Below are 20,143 nucleotides of genomic sequence, written 5' to 3' on the forward strand. Positions count from 1 at the left end.
AAGAAGTCATTTGTCAGTCGCCCCCAGTCTCCCCACCACCAGACCTCTCAACAAGGTGTCCGCTAACCGGTCTCCGCCCTCGGACGTCCCGTCCCGTCCCCCTCCCCCTACCCCCCTCTCCCTGCCCGGGGCCCCGCGTTCACCTCCCCCGGCGACCCCCGTCGTCCCTCTTTCGGCCATGGCGGCGAGCGCCAAGAGAAAGCAGGAGGAGACTCATCTGAAGATGCTGCGGGAGATGACGAGCCTGGCCCCGAATAGGAGGTGCTTTGACTGCGACCAGCGCGGCCCGACCTACGCCAACATGACGGTGGGCTCCTTCGTGTGCACCACCTGCTCTGGGATCCTGTGAGTGTGGACACTGGACACGGCCGTGTGTGTGTGTGTGTGTGTGTGTGTGTGTGTGTGTGTGTGTGTGTGTGTGTGTTTTAGCTAAGGCACCGTTAGCTCAGCCGGGACAGGTAACGTTTAGGGGCGCGGGACCGGCGAACGATTCCGGAGTCGCCTCGGCAGGAGCGGGTCTTCGACTCACAAACCGCAAACAACGACCCTCGGGCCACGCTCAAGTCCGAGGGGAAACTGGGCCAAAGCGTTTAGCACCGTTCGTATAGAATGTGACCTGTTTACACGTTGGTATCACACCTGACCCGGATCATTGAGGCGACCGGCTCTTCTGGCTCCTCGTATTTCGTCCACAACAAGTCGAAGTTGAACGAGTCTTTTTGTTTTTGTTTTTTTTGGTTGTTTTTTTTTAACTGAGCGCCTCGTTAAGAACAGAGTCTGAAAAGAGTCGAACCTTTCATCAGTGCCACCGCGCGGTTCCGAAAAATGTTGGTTAATAACCCCCCCCCCCCCCCCCCCAAAAAAAAAACCAAACCAAACACTCAGAAGTTTGGCCAGGGCTTCCGTTGACGTCACAGCCCGGCAGAACACCTTTTTAGAGAAGTGGAAGCAGGGTGTGCCCCACAAGCTGCGGAAAACATGCCGTATCCAGGAAACTCCCAACCCCCGTCAACACGGAAAACATTCACTGATGTGAATCATAGCTATGCATTTATTAAATGTTGTAAAAAAAATTAAAAGGAAAACCATTTGATATTTCTCCCGTCATTGGTGGCGGGGTCCGCCATTCCCGGCAAGAGCTCGTCGGGCGGGAAGTGAAAAGGGTGAGCCCAGGTGTTAGACTTTGGGCTTCAAAACGGAATTGTGGGACGCAAGTGACCCCATGGATTCCCGCTTTAACGACGCCGATGCCTCGTCGCCGCCCTCTTCACCTTGCGGTTACGACACCCCTACTTTTCCCTTCCCCTTCGTCGCCCGCTCGGCCCCCGACACGGCCGGTCTCGTCCGTCCAAAACCGGCGCGACGTCAGCGCCGCTCGTACGTTGTCTTGCTGCGACGGCTGTTTTGTGTGTGTGTGTGTGTGTTTTTTTGTTTTTTTTTTATCTCGCGAAACCTGTCACCCACCGGATGACTGACGCAAGGACAAGTGCCGCTCGTGGTTCCCTGTTTGGAGGATTGGGCCGGAAGTCCGTGTAAAGCGGGACCTTTTTTTAAAACACATGGGGCTAATTAATCATATTTCCTGAGCCAAAAGTGTCAAGCTGTTCTTTTAAAAAAAAAAAAAAAAAAAAAAAAAGGTCGCAGTGGATAAGTAAATCAGGTTTCAGGAAAGCTTCAACAATTTATATTGTTTGTATGGACTTCCAACACATTTTCTAAAGGAAAAAAAATATTATTTCGAGGTTTTCAATTGGGAGTTTTTGTAGCACCGCTTCCACAACACATCCCTACGTGTGCTTTGAGTACATTCAACATTCTTAGCTGTTGTTTGTTTGTTTTTTTTTGTTGTTTTTTTTTGGTCAACACAATTGTCTGTGTAATGCATCCTTCCGCACTAAGTTGTTCCCTCTGCTGACTTCTCCGTTTCCACCCACAGGCGAGGGCTGAACCCCCCACACAGAGTCAAGTCCATCTCTATGACCACGTTCACGCAGCAGGAGATTGAATTCCTCCAGAAACACAGCAACGAGGTGTTGTGCTTTCCTCACGCCGGCCAAATTTAAAAAACAACCCCGGCCGCGCTAGAACGCGTTTTGTTTTTTTTGTTGTTTTTGTTTTCTTTTTTTTCCCCCCGGATCGCGCGCGAGTCCTTTTCTTGGCATTTCTCTCATCTCCTCCCAGTGAAATTTACTTGCATTCCTCTCCTCCCGCCCCCCACCCCACCCCACCCTCCCCTCCCCACACACACACACACACACACACACACACTCTCTCTCTCTCTCGTCTTGCCATCCTTTCCCCCTCCCCCACCCCTCATTTCCCTCGCTCTTCTCCCTCTTTTTACTCCCTTTGCATTCCTCTGTACACATGCCCTCCTTCGCCCCCCGCCCCCTCGTAGGTCTGTAAACACATCTGGTTGGGCCTCTATGACGACAGGACTTCAGTCGTTCCCGACTTCCGGGAACCGCAGAAAGTGAAAGAGTTCCTCCAGGAGAAATACGAGAAGAAAAGATGGTAACGCAGCGACCTTTTCCCTGCCTCGACGACCGGGCGAGAGTCAGAGAGCGGATGATGCCGATTCACCTTTCCGTTTCTCTTGCGCGTCCGCTAGGTATGTTCCCCCCGACCAGGCCAGGACCGTGGCCGCTGCCCAGGCCTCGGTGTCCGGCTCCTCCGCCAGCAGCGCCGGGAGCACCCCGGAGGTGCAGCCCCTGAAGAGCCTACAGCTGAAGAAGACTCCACCACGGCAGGTAGCGGAACGCACGGCGCCACGCCTCGGCTTTCCGCCCCCACCCCCCCTGGCAACCGGTGACACCCATATCTCCGTGCTTTCTTGTCGCCCAGTCTCCTGGACCGGGCCGCTCCAGGGCTTACGCCGTCGCTCAGGAGAAGAAGTTTGACCTGCTCTCCGACCTGGGGGGAGACATCTTCGCCGCCCCCTCCTCTCAAGCTGCCGGCTCTGCCAACTTCGCAAACTTTGCACATTTTCCGAGCCAATCAGGTGAGTGAGTGTTTTACCGACGGCCCAGACGGCAAACATATGCACTGACGCTGGTAAGATCCATAGCAGAACGGGGATTTGTGCACCCTGGATATGTACCGTACTTATCAGTTTTTTACCATCATCATCATCGTCCCATGTCTTAACCAGCCATTTTTTTTTTATTTCTGCGACCGTCTCCAGTTAATTTCTTTGTGCGTTGTCACAGCAACTCAGGGTATTTCAAACGCCAACTTTGCCAACTTTGAAGCGTTTGGAAACTCTGGAATCCCATCCCATATGGGCACGTCGCCCCCCTCCACGTCCTTTTCTTCAGGTACCCGTTTCTGTTCACCACCGTGTCTCTGCAGACTCCACACACTCATCCCATTGTGTTATTCTTTTTCTTCATATTTTAGCAACTTTATTTCATTGCCCTTCAAATTCAGATTGAATAGTTGGTTGCGGTGAAACAACCCGCTAATTCACACTGAAACGTTCAGGACAGGTTTTTCTGTCTGTTCTGATATTCTAGGTGCCCCGATAACATTCTGGTTACTTAGATTGTTATTTTAAAGAAGGACCTGGAGTGTTTGGTCAGATGGAGGCTCTTTGTCAGCTAGGCGTGTAATGATTGATCCATTTTGATATATTAATTAAACGGGTAACAATCTCATTCATGCAAATTGGGAGTAAAAAACAAAAACGGTTTATAGGTTGTTTTTATTGCAAAATGTAGTTTTATTTGGGGAAGAAAGTCTTGTGAAATGCAAGTCCCAAAGTATGACCGTAGTTTGTCACTGCCATTTCCAGGCAAACTGACACTCCCTCCTCCTTCCCCGACTCTAAATTAGATGAAGGTATTTTGATTTTAGTCCAAATGATCACTGTAATCCATAAAGGCTGTAGTTAATAAATACTACCCCTAACGGAGGATTTTGGAAAGTTTTGGTTGTCGCTGTTGTTGCTAAGCAGTGGAAAAAAGAAATACTTGGACTGTGCTGGCTTTTTTTTTTTTTTTTCCCTTCTTTCCCCTAAAGCAGTGTTATTTTAACGTGACCTCTCCTGCTCTCTGAGCATTAATATGCCGTCAGCAGTGTGAGGAACATGCGGAAGCCTTCTGCTTCCATTCGAGTAACATCGAAAAAAACAACACGGGGGGGGGTAGGCACTGTATACGCTCGCCGCCTTTGCCTACGCCTGAGCATTTTATGTGTGCAGCACTTTTTTGTCTCCGCATTGCACCCCGGTCAGCATTGACCTTTCGACTATCCATTTCCTCCTGTCATTAGGAGGAGGCGTGCCAATTCCCTCCATGTCCAGTGCTGTCCCCGCCCAGTCCCAGATGGGGAGCTCTGCGGAGGACCGCTACGCCGCCCTGGCCGAGTTGGACAACAAACTCAGCTCGTCTGCCCCCACAGGCAGCAATGTGCAAGGGTGAGCACGCTTGGCGGTTGGCGGCGAGACGACGGACACAGATGGTATATTGTTGCACGATTGGTAACAAAACGTCCGCTGGAATTTATGAGTTCGTCGTTTCAGGCGGGGTTAAAAGGTACAATGAGTGTGCAGCACATTTAAAAAAATAAAATAAAATGTTTGTTTAAAGATTGGAACGTTATGGGAGCGTTTTTTTTTTTTTTCATCCCACAGTACAAAGGGCTTTGGTCTTAGACTCTAAGTTATGTTGTTTATGTTATACTATTATAGTATAATTACAGTATGTCAATTAGAATATTGTGCGGCCGCGGGACGAAACCATGTGATGGTTCTGGCGTCTGTTGCTGTAGCTTCTACAGTTTCTGACATCCAGATTCCTTCAGGGCAGAACAATTATAATTTGAGCAACTCCAAGAGAGTTTCCAGTAAACCCCTGACCATGAGAATGAAACCACGCCATGCAAAATTAATTATCTTTTATGGAAAATGCATCAGTGCTGCAGAAAGTGTGTGTGTGTGTGTGTGTGTGTGTGTGTGTGTGTGTGTGTGTGTGTGTGTGTGTGTGTGTGTGTGTGTGTGTGTGTGTGTGTGTGTGTGTGTGTGTGTGTGTGTGTGTGTGTGTGTGTGTGTGTTCTTCCAAAAACATTTTCACACGTATCTGCCATTTCCATAATTTGTTCAACAAAAGTGTGTGTGTGTGCGTGTTTCCAGGAATGTATTTGGAGCAGTGCTCGGGTCTTCACCGGCGCAGTCTCAGTCTGTCCTCCCCAGCATGCAACCGGGCTTTGGAGGTCCATCTATGTTATTATTTCAGACAAATAAAAACATTTTCTTTGAATTTTTCTGTTGTTGGTAACTCGGCTCTGTATCTCCTCTAGCTGCCCCATCCACAAACCCCTTTGTTGCTGCCTCCATTGCCCCGGAGATGGCCGCCAATCCTTTCCAAAGCAACGGTAGAGCTCCAGCTGCAGGTGTGCATGTGTTAAATTATGAGTTTAGTTATTCTATATTCATAGACATTTTGTTTAAACTTGATAAGAGCTGATGTTTGTTAGAATGTAGATGAATTATTTCCGAGGCAAGGTAAGATGCATGTGTGCGATTGAACGAGTGATTGTGTGCAAAGTGCATACACATTTCTTTTTTTTTTTTTAAGGGTGTGCTCTCTGTGTGCATGTGTTTTTTGTGTGTCAGTCTCTTTCGCTACTGGCTCTATGAGCATGCCGGCCGGTTTTGGGAATGCGTCCTCCTACTGCCTCCCGACCAGTTTCAGCGGAACCTTCCAGCAGCCCTTCCCCGGCCAGGCACCCATCCCCTACCCCCAGCCTGGGGCCTACCACCCTCAGCCTAATGGTTAGTGCCCCGCCCCACCCAGTGTCCCCGCCTCCCCGCCCCGCCCAGTCCCGCCCTGCCCCGCCCTGCCGTGCAGTACCTGTCACCGAGGGGTCGCTTCATCAAAGATCAGCTTTTGTGAAGCGCTTTACCTGCTCTGTTCAGGTTTTTCCATGTGATGGCGCTCTATGCAGAGAATTTAGTTAAACTCTTGAGTGTGGTAAACGGGCTCTTCGATGACAGTGACTGCACAATGTTTATAGGTTGCGTTTGGTGCATTAAGATCACAATCTTTGAACCAACATGTAAACAAACAAACAAAATACTAATATTATATCATATAATATGAAGAATTCCTTGGACACTGCACACACCTAAAGGCAGCCTGCACTACTGATTGCTAATTTGGTTATGTCACTTAATGCATTTATTTGATCATTGTTTATTGGCAGGCGGTGTCTTATAGTATACTTCAGTGTAAAATATTGATATTTGTCACAAAGTCAATCAATCGTACAATTGGAGACAGCATTGTGTTTTACTGTCCGATCCTCCTGGCTATTTTCCTTAGGCCCTGCATTCCCAGTCTACGGCCAGAACAAGCCCTCCATGGCCCCCTTTGGGCAGCCCATGGCCGGCCCTGGCATGTCTAATAACCCATTTATGGTAAGCATGCACTGTCCTCCCGGCCTTTCTTAAAAACATACAGAGGGACTTTATTGCAAAAAAATATGTTCTCAAAGGAAAACTCTGGTATTTCTTAACCTAAGCCTTATTTTTTGATCGCCAGGGGTCAACCCAAGTGATTGGCATCAGAATCTTTTCAAACGATCCAGTATTGAGAGAAAGGACTCTTGTCACCATGGGGCGATCGCTTCCCCGAAGAGTGCGGTCGTGATCGCCCGTTGCAAAGAAATCCCAGAGTTTTACTTTAATGTTGCTGACTTAACCTCAAAAAAATCCTCCATAAATTTCCCTCTCACTCCCTTGTTTCAGGCAGGAGCCTCGGCTGGATCCTTCCCTGCTGGAGGTTCCTCCACCAACCCCTTCCTGTAATGTAGCTCCCAGTCCTCGCCACGTGGGGGCAGCATGCAGCACATATTCAATGCACCCCTTTACATTTCTTAAACCAAGACTGTAAATCAAAGATTTTTTTTTTTTTTTTTCTTCAGAAAAAAAAGTTTACAACACAATGAAGGATTGCAAAGGACTATTATAAAAGACTACGGGGCTGTTCATATGGGGGGGAGTTATACCCTCCAAACTATATACAGTACATTATATTCATTTTATGTTTTGTTTATGACTGTAGGGTCTTAGTGCATATCATAATTTGTAATCACAATTAATTACATTTATGTATAACATGGACTCAGTTGACAAGGGTGAAAACACAAACACACACACATCCATACACACACACACACACACACACACACACACACCTTGTGAAAAGCCACTACAATATATCCACTGGAGTGATGCTGGTCAGTTCAAGGATATTAAGATGGTCCTTTCCAAGTCTATGATCTGTGTCTATTTTAGCAAACATAATGCAGATATTTCCTTTAGAACGGGATCTTTAAAAGCATACTTTGCTCCCATGCTGGCACTAGTGGGCAAAAATGTTACTGTCAATTAGAGGAATTTAGAGTGCAAGTTCCCAAGTTTCAATAATTGCCTTTGTCTTAAAACATGTTTAGTGCTACCTATTTTAGAGGAATGTAGATTTGAAATATGCGGCTCGATCATATAATACCTGCCTAGTACAGTATATCGGTGGAACAGGCATATACATTCTACAGTATTTGGTATAGCTGCACAATTATTTTAGAAATGCCAGGGTGTGGAGACGGTGGAGGCCAGGGTTGAATTTGATGCTCTTTGGGTCCAGTAGAGCATGATGCATCTGCTACAGCACAAAAGCAGGTTGGAGGAGAGCAGGGAAACTGACCTGTAAGCTCATCTGCCTGCTCTCACGTTTATCAAATTTTAATATTGCTGCTGAAAGACAATGTGGGAGGAGGAGATTTCAGATATTCTTTGATATGTTTTGACAGTGGGGGTGGGGGGGGGTAAAGTGTGACTGTTAAACTGTCTCAGGGTTGTTTGGGGTAATCTTGAGTGGGAATATGTCGTCTCAAAATAAGTGACAAGTTGCCACAATGGCAGGAAAGTAGTTTTTGCCAAACCCTGTCCAAAGTCAGAAATATCAGATTTTTTGCCGCACACAATTTACCTTCCTCCTTTGGTTGCTCTGCTCATCTCTTTGGGAAAGCACTTGTAGAGAAGGGCGACATTCTTTTCCTTACAATTTGCTTTAAACCAAGGCAAGGAAGGACGTTTAAATAAGGGATCGTCTCAAAATTAGGCCAGTGCCTGATTCTAAAGAATGAGGTCCTCACTTAACTAACAATGGATTTGACAATGTGTTACATGTTTTTACAAGAATGGGTAAGTCACTGTGTACATATATAAATATATGTATAAATAAATAAATTAAAGATTTTTAACTACAACATGTTTGCATAATACTATTTTAATTGGTTGTATTTTGTCAGCACTGCTATATTAAAGTGAAAATCATAAGATAATCATAAGATCCTTTGTGTTGAGTGGATTACACTGTCCCATAAATTCATTCCATTAGCAATTTATAAAATTATTTTTTTTACATTCTTTTGCTCCGTAACTCTCTTTAAAAAAAAAAAAAGTAAAAATAGAATTCTGATCGATTTATAATTTTTTCTAGGTCACTTGAGGTGGGGATATTTTTTCATCCGAGGGTGCATTTTTTTGTGAATGTTCATCCATCCATTTTTTGTTTGCTATCAAAAAAATAATCTGTCCCAAGTAAACGAGGACACATGAATCTTACAAAGTGGCGCCGTAAGCCACATATGACGTCTCTCGTGACGTCATCGGTGCCCTGTTGTCGGGGCTTGACGCTCCACAGAGCTTTTCAATCAGAGACATCTCTACGTTTATCGGCGCATTTAAAAATACAGATAACTGTATTGTAATTTTTTGCCCCCCCAAAAAATGTAATTAGTTTATTTTGCTGTTGTGTTTTTTGTTTTATTTGTGTCCTCCGTGTCGAGCGGTCTCGCTGCGAGTCCCGCCGTTGTCGTGACAACGGATGAAAACAAATCAACTCGCCGGACAGAAATGGCTTCGCTGCTGCCAGAATGTTTATTTGAAGTGGGTGGACAAGGCCCTCCGCCCAACAAGGATTTCTACTATTTATCTGTCACCAAATCACATGTAAGTGCTCTGCCAGAATGGAATTATTCACCGTTTCTGTTAACGGGTCGGTTTTTGTCGCTGTTGGTTTTGTCCCCGAACGGGGCCGAGCCGGCGTTAGAATAAGATCAATTACTTAAAAGTTGCTAAATTTAAATCGTTAATGAACCTAAGTTCATCCTCCCCCAGAGGAAATCTAGAAATATTGGAATTACTTAATGTTGTCCCTATAGCTCTTCTACATCATGTCTGCACCAAGTTGCTCAGGGCCCTCTTTGACTTGTGACCTCTACATGGGGGACTTAAAGGACGTTTTGGTGACTCGCCCTCGTTTGCTTTTCAAGTGATTTGCTGCTTATCTTCTACAGCAATCTTCTGACAACCGACTCGGGCAACGGTCAAATTGTTTTGCGGGACTGACTATTGTTTTGGCTCCTGTGGCAAGATGATGCCGCGCGGCCCGGATCTGCCCCAGGTCTTTCTATTTCCTGTTTCCTCCCCGTTCAGATCTGGGTGATAGGTGAAATCCCATCGCCGAAGCTGTCACTAAGCACGGTGTCCTTTAATGAAAGGGCAGCCACCACAGCAGCAATCTCACCCGTGGGGCGTGATTGACATCCACGCGAGCGCTGAAACCTACAGTGTGTAGGTTATGGCATCTAAAGAGCAACGGAAAGGCCGAATTGCATGTCTGTGCTGTATCTGTTACTGAGGCGTTGAATTGAGTTGGATTGTGTTAAATACACTAATACCAAATATTTATCTGATGTAGGACTTTCGGCTGCAGGTGAAAATGGACAATGTGGAGCAGTGTCAGGATAGTGTCATTGACAATTCTGTTAGTAGGTAAACTGAAGAGGATCCGCTGCACTGCACATACACAGTTTGATCTGTGGAAGCAGCAGATGCTGGTCTAAAACCACCGGATTTTCCTCTTATACTGGATGGTTACCATAAAGCTGGACACTGAACTTGAAGCAATCACAGCAATCACAGAAAGGCTGAGCCGGTTGATGATGTTTAAAGTCAATGAATATTCATATCTGAGCCATTGTATAAAACGCTTCCCTTTTCAGCACCTTGTCAACACCCTCCTATCCTAAAATGTACCTTTTTTTTTCCTTTACGTTCTCTTTGTCTGTTTTAATTGGTCGAGTTTCGCTTGAATGGCTTTTGACTGTTTTATCTCCTGGTCGTATTGAAGAGTACGGAGGAGGATAAGGGCCACATGGGGGGAAAAAAAAATACATTGCCATGTGAAAATAATAATTTGAGTTCAGAGAATAATCTCAGAATTATGAAGAAAAAGCACGTTAAGCATGTTTTTTTTTTGTTTTTTTTTTGTTTTTTTTTAAAGGCTTAAGCATCTGTCCCATTGGAATGCATTCAAGCACACTGAGAAGCTGCAACAGAGCTGGTTAACCAAACAAATTCACTATCTAATCCTTAACTGTTCATTTTAAATGAGATAAGATGAGATAAGATGGGATAAGATAAGAGGGGGGTGGATTTGGGAAATGCGATACATCGATACAGAATACAATGCGGAGAACATGACTCCCTGGCATTAAGATGTTCAAGTAAGTGCTGTGTTAAAAAACAAGGGTACCATCATATCTACCAATTTGCCCATTGTATATTATGTATGTAACTTTCTGTTTTATTTTTATTTTTGTTTTATTTATTTTTTTATAAGGATTCACACTCTTTCAACTCACTGCTTAAATGATGCGATTCAAGGATCGTTCTGTTTGAACTTTAACAATTGTCTTTTCCAGGTGATCTGGAGGTGGTGGAGGATCTCTCTGAGAAGTGACAGGAACGCAAAGCCCGGAGAGGCGAGGGCTTCACACCAGGACTACTTGGAAGACAGTCGACTCCAAAGTGAGTATTGGCACTCTCAAAAGCGCGGCACACACGACAGTGGATGACCAGAGCCCATGGTCTTGGCGTGGTGATCCTGTGGTCCAATGCGTTTTTCGTTGAAGTGGCTCCCCGGTGATAAGTGGCGGGGGGGGGGTTATTCATCCACAAATACCTTCAGTGAGTGAGACACCTCGACAATGGCCCGCTTCATCAGCATTTGTAGGAGCTATTTAGTAGTGAAAGTCTTAATGTTTGAGTATAGCTGGCAGGATGACAATAACCCCTAATCGGTTCGGCAAAGGGTAATCGGATGCAACCTATCCAGGATCTGTCTCTCTCCGAGGAGGGGGAAGTGAGAAGTGGGAAGGGAAGATGCGCACTGAACGTTTAACACGTCTTCCAGTCTTTCAATACCAGAGCGTCATGGCTCTCCAAGGCAGTGCCATTGATGAGCAAGTGACCTGCTCTTCACCTTTCCAAGCACTCATACGCACATAAACACAAACACACACATTCAGATCCATAGACACTGACAGGCACCCACACACAAACACAAACTTGTCAGCTCCACAATAGTAGAGCAGAATGTACGGAACATATATAGAATCTGCACAGAAATGAACAGTCTGCATCCAGCATGTAGATGAGCATAGATGTGGAGGAGCATGTATAGCAGCATGTTTAGCATGTGGATGGAGAGGAGCACGGAGAGGAGCATGGAGAGCATGATGGAGAAGACATACACACACGGGGGGGGGGGGGGGGGGGCAGGTGATGAGTGTCCATCGCTGGTCAGACGATGATGTGCATGTTTTTGAGGGGGGTCCTTACTGATGTGGGGGTGGAGGAAACCCCATGTGAGCACAGGGAGAACATGCAAACTCCACATAGAAAGGAGGAGCATGTAGAGCATGTAGATGTAGAGGATGTAGATGTAGAGGGGCATGTAGAGCATGTAGCTGTAGAGGAGCATGTAGATGTAGAGGGGCATGTAGAGCATGCAGATGTAGAAGAGCATGTAGATGGAGAGGAGCTGTGAGATGCGGTCTCGCTCTTACTCCCAGGCGGCTCGGGGGCGGGCTCGATGCAGTCTGTTCATTTTCCGCGCGGAGCATGAGGCGTGCGCTGCATGATGGATGCAGTGGTGCAGTGGCTTTCGCCGCTCTGCGTTTTCTCAAAGACGGCTCCTCTTCAACTTCCCGCTAATGAATGCGTCCGGCGCGGCACAACAGGGGAAATGCATTGATCAAACTGTCAAGCGAGGCGCCGCAGTTCAAATATAAATCAAGACCCAGCCGCGGCGTTGCTTATTTCTTACCTCAATACCTCTAGTGTTTATGTGTAATAAGACAGGTCATAAACAGGCCACCATTTTTTCCTCTGTTTGATATCGCCTTCAGTCGTAGGCAACGTCACAAAACATATTTCATCAAACAGGACACACAACCACCATTATCACTCTGACAGTTTTTGGGGGTCTGGTTTGCCCACAGTGTGTCCTGGCTTTAATCACTGCATGAACAATATGGCACGATAGCTCATACAGAGAATAAAGCCAGGAACGCATTTTGGTATGGACCTTGTTCTAAATTCACTTCACTACCAACCTCCCGGCACCTTCCCAGGTCAAATCAGGATGGTCTTCGGCCGGCGGATCTCGCACTACACCCTGGCTTTGTGCCAAGGCTTTTATGCCTACCTGGAGCGCCTGCCCGACCCCCTGCTGCTCCGTGTGTTAGCCTACCTGGAGCTGGAGGATGTGGGGCAGCTTGCACGAACCTCACGCAGGTTCAGGAAGGCAAGTCAGGAGGTGTCAGTAAGCTGGGGGGGAGTGGATCAAGTAGGTCACACACAACAACAACAACAGCAGCAGTGTCGTACTATCTTTTATCTAATTGAAAGGAATTTAATCATAACGCGACATTTAGGCTTAAACATAATCACACATGATTATAAGGTCGCACTCCATCATTAAATCACTCCCCTAAGCTACAGCTCTGCTCTGCCCCACAGCTGTGCGGCTCAGAGGAGTTCTGGGAGCAGACGGTGCGCAGGCGGTGCGACACCATCTCGACGGAGGTGACGTCCCTGGCCGCGGGGGTCGGCTGGCGGAGCGTTTTCTTCACCAGCAAACTGCAGCTGCAGAAGCAGATCAGTCGATTGAGGCAGAGAGCCAAGCGGGAGCAGGGGGTGGAGCCCCGTGATTGGCCGGCGGCGGTGGCGGTGGCGGCGGCGGGAGTGCTACTCCGGGAACCCCCCGCGCCAACGCCGTGTGAAGTCCCGGAAACGGTCCCAAGCGGCGACGGCAGCGGAGCCGAGGCCAAACCTTGCGGGAGCGCCGGTGCTGATTTGAATTTCGGCACCAACGGGCGCTTTGACGGCGGCAAGGATTTGGGGAGCGAGTCCTCCCCCAACTCTGGACGAGAGCGCGACTCTTACTCACGCGACGTGTTGACACCGTCTCTGCGCCGGAGCAGTTTTGTGATGACCTGAACCGGTGATCTCTGCCGCAAAGCAATGGCAGGGGACATTTTACTACAGACCCCCCCCCCCCCCCCCCAAAAAGCAACACTCAAGCTGTGATGTGTCGTGGGAACGAGACCGATTACAGAAAATCCCTGTTAAAATTGTAATTGTTTTTCATCTTGGGGGGATTTGGTGAAGCAACACAAATAAAGTTAAAGTGACTTCACTAAACATAGAGCCTTGATGTTTGCACCTTGAGAATGATGCGTTCATTCACTTGATGACACCGATATATTTCCATATTTTTTAATCTATCTAGATGGGTTGAGAGAGATGGATATACGCATTAAAAACCTTTATAAAATGAAACAGAACCGCAAGGCTTTCTGAATGAGCAAAGGGATTGCGATATATAAAAACTCCAAAAATAACATTGTAATTATATAAGAAATGAGTCACTCTCCAGATGCCACAATGTTTTTTGTTGGACATACGCACACATACGCACACACACACACACACACACAGACTATTTCAAAATGTTATTTGTTGCAGCACCTGTTTGACACCCGTTTCTCAGGCTACACACTTGAGTGGACACAGCTCGGTTTCCGCTCCGGTGCTTGTGAGTAAAGGAGCCAGACGATGATTGAGGGAGCGGCGTTGTGTTGCCATCAGCACGCTGTCATTGTCATGAGAGAATCCACCGCTGAGAGCCAACCAACCGCGGTCGGGGAGAGAGAGACGGATTCGAGATGACAACAAAAAAAAAAGGTGCAATGTCGACTATGTATCGTGGTCGGAACAACCCATTCCCTCTGGAGGTGATCCTTCACTCTCCTCGATTTTCTCAATCAAGTGTGCGCTGAATGGGACGAGGTGACGATGACAAAAATAATGCTAATTGAGACCTTGTGTGACGACATAATAATTATGTAATAATTTCTAACTTTAATTACAATGTCGTTACTTTAGTATATAACATTCTGTTATCTAACTTTGGCATAATCCTACAGTTTTATCATTTATAATTAAATTGGCTTCATGAGTGAGAATGTCAAATATTTGCATTTACAATATGATACGATATGTATAATTATTATAAATATTGTATTATCCATTGTTTCTCAACAGAACATTTTACAGTTGCAGCCGAAACCGACTTATATTCACTACTGCGTCGTAAGAGGAGTTTCCAACCAACTCTAACAAAGAATATGCAACTCGTGACAAATCTTAACAAATTAAATAAAAAACGCAATCATAAATAAAACGACTCAGATCGGATTGTGTGTTTTTTATTTAATTGAATTCAACAACAGATTAGAGGAGAATCACAGTGGACCTTTTAATATAATGGGAAACTCATTGCTTCATCGTTACGCAGGATGATGGATGGACACTGCGGAGATCGACGCGTTGTGCTCCACGGCCCTGGAGAGCCTGGCTGCTCGCCTCAGCTGCTCCATCAAGCTGCTCTTGCGGGTTCTGCTTCTCGCAGGAAGTTACTTCCTGATGTGCGTGGAGGGCTACCGCACAGGACACTTCTCCCCGTCCAACATCAAGGCCCCACGCACTGTATTGATGCATGGGCTGAAAATGACTCTGCATATTGTGCCCATCGTGTTTATCCTCGCCCGGCTGCGTTTTGACCTTGCATTCACCTCAACTAACTTTGCGGTCTTGTATGCGGCACAGTCCCTTAGCCCCATAGGCTGCGCTGCGAACGTGTGTGGGTGCACCGCCACACCCTGCTTGGAGAGGCAGAGAGTACAACGCAGACACGACAGACGATTCCACCCTAACCCGTGCTGCCAGTGCTGAAACAGCCACTCCACCCTCCTCCACCAACGCTGCTGCAACTGACAACATCAAGTCAGATCTCAGCTCTGTGGTGCTGAAGGTGAGCTGGGGAACAGCCAGCACCAGCCCTGGCAACGGCCGACCGGCCTCTGCTGCAGCCTTCAACTCAGATGCAGATGGAAAAACAACCAACACAGAAAATAGAGTATACAACCCTGGAAAAAGCCCTTCGAATGATTAAATGTCACAACAACTCAAAGGCTTTTAATATTATGAAAGATAAGGTCAGCTTGAATAATGCAATATCACATAACAGTTGAAATTACTGTGCAAATATTATATGTACAATTGCATAATTATTTTATGGTATTATAATGTAAATGAAATATACGACAAAATATAAAAGTTGCTCTTACTGCCAATGACAATAACAGTGGCCTTCTACAGCCATGCTTCAACTTATACTATACAATACATTCTTTTGCCAATATGAATATTGTTTTGCAGGTGGCCAAGTGTATAATTTATGCGGTTATTCTTTGATTTGTCTCACATGTTTATTGTTAAAGCAACCTTTATAGTGAACATGCCATTCAGTATTACTTAATAGTGTGCTACAACTTGTTTGTAAACACTCAATTAATACAGAGGTGGTCAAATAGGTGCAAGGAATTTGAGCCTTTAAAGTCGATCTTTGACATTTTGACATATTCTGAGATACAAATGAATTGACATGTGAGCAAAGTAATCTTATTTTGCTGGAAGATTCGTTTTTTTTTTTTTGGCGTGCGGGCATGTTGTGTATATGCACTAGAGTTATAACTTTTTTACAATTTTATTTTTTTGTTTCGTTTATTATTTAATCTTATACCTTACCTTATATTTTAATGTATAATAATGTTTATTTTAATACAATAAGATTTTTAATTTTTTATTTAAATTATGTGCATGGCCTCTAGCTCCATATGAATTGCATCTCCACAAAATATAAATGATACTGTACCTTGATACCTACCTATACTGTACTGCTTTTCGACAGGATTATGGCCTGTATGAAGCCAACACAGTCCTCTAGGGGGCACTCACATTCTGACATCACCAGTGGGATTCTTCCACTTTCTCCCTTTGGTTTTACCACATGCTGAATATGTTGATTTGTGTGTGTGTGTGTGTGTGTGTGGGCCTGCAGTTGCGTGTATTCCTTCATTTGTATCTGTATACATGCACATGCCGATCGACTTTACGTGAAACGATTGCGCTCGCTGTATCCCTGGAGCACAGCCTATCACCTGCGTTCTGGAGACCGTTCCCCCGTCTCTCGGGCCCACGACAAGGTTTGACAGAGGCCATAAGAGGATGGGCTAAGACCGCATATAGACCACCTACGTAGAATGCCAGATGGAAGATAGGATGGTCAATGCCTCTTAACCCCCGGTTCTCCAGGTCTCGCTAATCCCCCCCTTCCCAAGGTGAAAGGATCAAGGTGGAAAATGATAAGTCACCAAGCGGCTGAAAGATCAACCATCTGAAACTGGAGATAAGTGATTTAACTTGAGAGCATGAGTACGAGGAATTTAAAAGTAATCTGAGCAGTCCAATGAGATAGCCCACAGGGTAACCAGAGAAAGGCTTTACATACAGTACGCGCTGCAGGTGAAGAGGAGCTGGAAACGGCGAGCGTGTCTGAGGGGCAGGAGGTAGAAAGTGCACACACAGGCCCGAGGAAGTTTCACGTGAATAAAGATCGTTGACGCCGACGGGCACGAGTGTTTCATTTCGTGTTTCGTCCGCCTCGTGGAAATAACGGGAAAAGAGCAGCTTTTCACGTCAGCCCATTCACCGATTAGTGATACTGTATTAGTGATGATGTGTATGTGTGTCCGGGCGATTCTAGGAAGTCGGTGAGAAAGGAACAGTAATTAGGAAGAAAGACAATGGAGGTGTGAAAAGTTAGCACATAGGGTTTTTTTTTGTTTTTTTTGTGTCATGATCCAATCCAAGACCTTTTAATGTAAAAGCCCTTTGAGTTACATGTCGTGTATGAAAGGTGCTATACAAATAAAGGGTATTATTATCATTATTATTACGGGTCCATCCCGTTGGGATGTTTTTATTGTTTGTGTTTTCATTATATTCATTCTCCTTGGCACTTTTCGGTCTAAAAGTATCTGGAACGCAACAACTGTTAGAGCTACGGACACGGTTGAGGTGTAGTTAGAACCGAGACGTCGCAGACATCTTATGGTTCAAGGTTTCATCCAGATCGATCCACATATGACACAGGAATTAGTGGAAAAACCCATGAAATTCGACTGGAAGTAGCCGAACCTTCGTGCATGCACACGCCAACGCTCGAAAACTTCTGGTCGGGTGGTGGAGCGAGATGAGTTCGTGGAGAGGGACGCTTTGTGACATCATCATCATCATCATTCCTTATAAATGTGCAGGTTGTGGTTCCGAACGTCCAATTGCGTTGCGAGCGGTGCGTGGCTGAGACTCCATCGCTCTGTAGTGGTTAGAGGTTACAAACTACGTGTGCTTATTGCCCCACACGAGACCAAACGTCAACTTTCCGCCATTGTGGCTGCAGCTCTGCTTCCATGTTATAAATGCTTAAATGTTATCTATATTACATTACAGGCAATTCATCTATTTAACTGAGTTCTTCAATAGTAGATTGTTAGCACAAGAAGTACAATAAAATACAAATTGAGAGTAACATGTATTTATTATGTTTGCGAAATAATATGTATGTTTTTGTGTTTGTTATATGAAATAATTACAAAGCCAATGTTTATTCTTGTTCCAGATGCCGAAAAATAGCTGAAAGTCTAAGGCAATAAAGAAGCAATTGTCTAAACATCCGGCCTTAGAGGTCAGTCACACTGTTCTAAAAGAAAACACTAAAGAAAAAACCCTTTTTGTCCTTTTTTTCAAATTACTGAAGATTGCAATTTTTTTATAATACACAATTATTACATGTCGTGTGATATTTATAAATACTGTGACATTTAGTGTGATTTTTTTGTCCAGAGGTTTTGGACAACTGTTGAATATAACAGTTATCTGACCTGTCTTGTCATCTCTTCTCCCAATTTCCCAATGCTCTCTATTTTAAAAATATTTTTTTAAAAACAGTCTGACTTAGATATGTTCAACTGGTCAAACATTTATAATTGAAGAATTAGAAATTTTGTAATTAGTGTCTTCTTCTTCTTCTTCTTCTTCTTCTTCTTCTTCTTCTTCTTCTTCTTCTTCTTCTTTTTCTTCTTTTTCTTCTTCTAGTTTCTTCTTCTTATTATTATTATTATTACTATTATTATTATTATTAGTATTAGTATTAGTATTAGTAGGGGTCCAGCTCACAGGGCTGGAACCCAATTGTTTACATTTGTATTTTTATTATTTTTCTTCTTGGAATTTCTTCAGCAAAAGTGTCTGGCACAAGGCAACCGCGGAACCCACGGACATTGTTGAGGTCTCGTTGGATCCGGTGCGTCTCATTTTGCGGTCCAAGTTTGATCCACATCAATTTATATTTAGAGAAGGAAAAACCGTTGCAAAACCACCGGAAGCTGCAGAACGTTTGCGCATCGCCGATGGGCCAATGCTCTACAACTTCTGGTAGCGTGGTGTAATGGGATGAATTCATGGAACCGGGTGCTTTGTGACATCATCATCCAATTTGTAATATATGTGCAGGTTGTGGCCCTGGGGGCGCTTTCCCATAGGGCGAGGTGTGTGGCGTAGACTCTGTGTGTCTGTCGTGGTTGCTGCATGTTGGATTTGCGTTGGGTTGAGACGACACAACACCCAGCTTTTTGTTTGATATTTTATCTCTATTGAGAGGAGGAGAGGAGATCACAGTAGATTGCTGCTACATAAATTTAAATGAGTCCTTCCATAAGTCAAATTCCAAAGTAATGCTAGTCTAAAACAAACATTTTATGTCATAGTCAAAGGCAGATTTCTTGCCATTATAACATAAGATTATCCCATTACAGACAAATAATTTGGTTATATGTCATGTTGAATTGTATAAGTTGTTTGGATTTTTATTATTATTCTTAAAAGTGTCATGTGCATGGCAACCGCCGAACCCACGGACATGGCTGAGTTCTTGTTGGAACCGGGGCGGCATCTTGTGGTTCAAGTTTGATCCACATCGAACTACATTTGGAGCAGAAATTAGTGAAAACTGTTGCAAATTGACCAGAAGTCGCAGGACGTTGGCGTACCGTGATTAGTTTGTGGAGTGGGGCGCTTTGTGGCATCATCATCCAATCTGTTATATATGTGCAAGTTGGGGGGCATTCGCATCCAGCGAAGCACGCGGTGTGGACTCCATTGGTGTGTAGTGGTTGCTCCCCGCAGGATTCGCGCTGGTTTGAGACGACAGACAGCAGGAGCCGATGCTGCCTTCAACCCAAACTCTGAAAATTGTAACTCGTTTTAGCAGTAATGCTGATGTAAAGACGGGCGACAGCATGGACTGATGCTACGTTCCATAGAAACTCAAAAATTTGTGATTGGTGTACATGCAAAGTGATGGTGTGTTTTACACCGACTTGGAAAACTGTACATCGTATCAAACTTAACTAACCCGGACCCGTGTATTGCTGCCTGCAGCTATATTTATTATTATCATATTAGAAACATGTGCAGCAACAGTTGAAAAAGGACACTATACACAATAAATACACATATTAACCCCACCCCTCATATAAATGCACAGTAAGGAGGAAATACAAAAAATATATATCTATTTATTTAATCTTGCTTGACCCTCAACGTAACTATGTAGACATTAAAAAAAACACATTCAGACACTACACTGAAACACAATTTGCAAAAATTGTATCAACTGAACTGACGCCTACTCTTATACAGCAGGAATGCTTTGTACACGCTTTCCCGTAAAGTGGACTCTCGAGCTTTATTCTGGCTTAAGCGACAGCTCCACACATACACTTGATTCATAGACTGAGGAGAGCTCACCTGCTTGCTGTTTGA

General features: G+C 45.0%; 2 protein-coding genes across 3 annotated transcripts; both read left to right on the forward strand.

Annotated features, from left to right (window-relative positions):
* Window positions 1–105: 105 nt before the first annotated feature.
* agfg1b (ArfGAP with FG repeats 1b) lies at window positions 106–8,352 on the forward strand. 2 transcript variants are annotated; one of them, XM_080010556.1, is made up of 12 exons: window positions 106–345; window positions 1,937–2,030; window positions 2,399–2,514; window positions 2,612–2,750; window positions 2,845–3,001; window positions 3,210–3,317; window positions 4,273–4,417; window positions 5,132–5,211; window positions 5,299–5,391; window positions 5,615–5,773; window positions 6,324–6,418; window positions 6,749–8,352. In XM_080010556.1, exons 1-12 carry the CDS (start codon window positions 179–181, stop codon window positions 6,806–6,808), a joined length of 1,413 nt encoding a protein of 470 aa, XP_079866682.1. In that variant the 5' UTR covers window positions 106–178; the 3' UTR covers window positions 6,809–8,352. The 2 variants fall into 2 exon arrangements, with proteins under 2 accessions (XP_079866682.1, XP_079866683.1); XM_080010557.1 differs by lacking the exon at window positions 3,210–3,317.
* Window positions 8,353–8,902: 550 nt separating this feature from the next.
* Window positions 8,903–13,354, forward strand: fbxo36b (F-box protein 36b; the record flags this gene model as incomplete). Its single annotated transcript, XM_080010432.1, has 4 exons — window positions 8,903–9,016; window positions 10,774–10,879; window positions 12,487–12,659; window positions 12,875–13,354. Exons 1-4 carry the CDS (start codon window positions 8,921–8,923, stop codon window positions 13,352–13,354), a joined length of 855 nt encoding a protein of 284 aa, XP_079866558.1. The 5' UTR covers window positions 8,903–8,920.
* Between the last annotated feature and the right edge of the window lie 6,789 nt (window positions 13,355–20,143).

Source organism: Zeus faber (genome assembly GCF_960531495.2).
Source record: "Zeus faber genome assembly, chromosome: 12".
In the NCBI taxonomy this organism is placed as follows: Eukaryota; Metazoa; Chordata; class Actinopteri; order Zeiformes; family Zeidae; genus Zeus; species Zeus faber.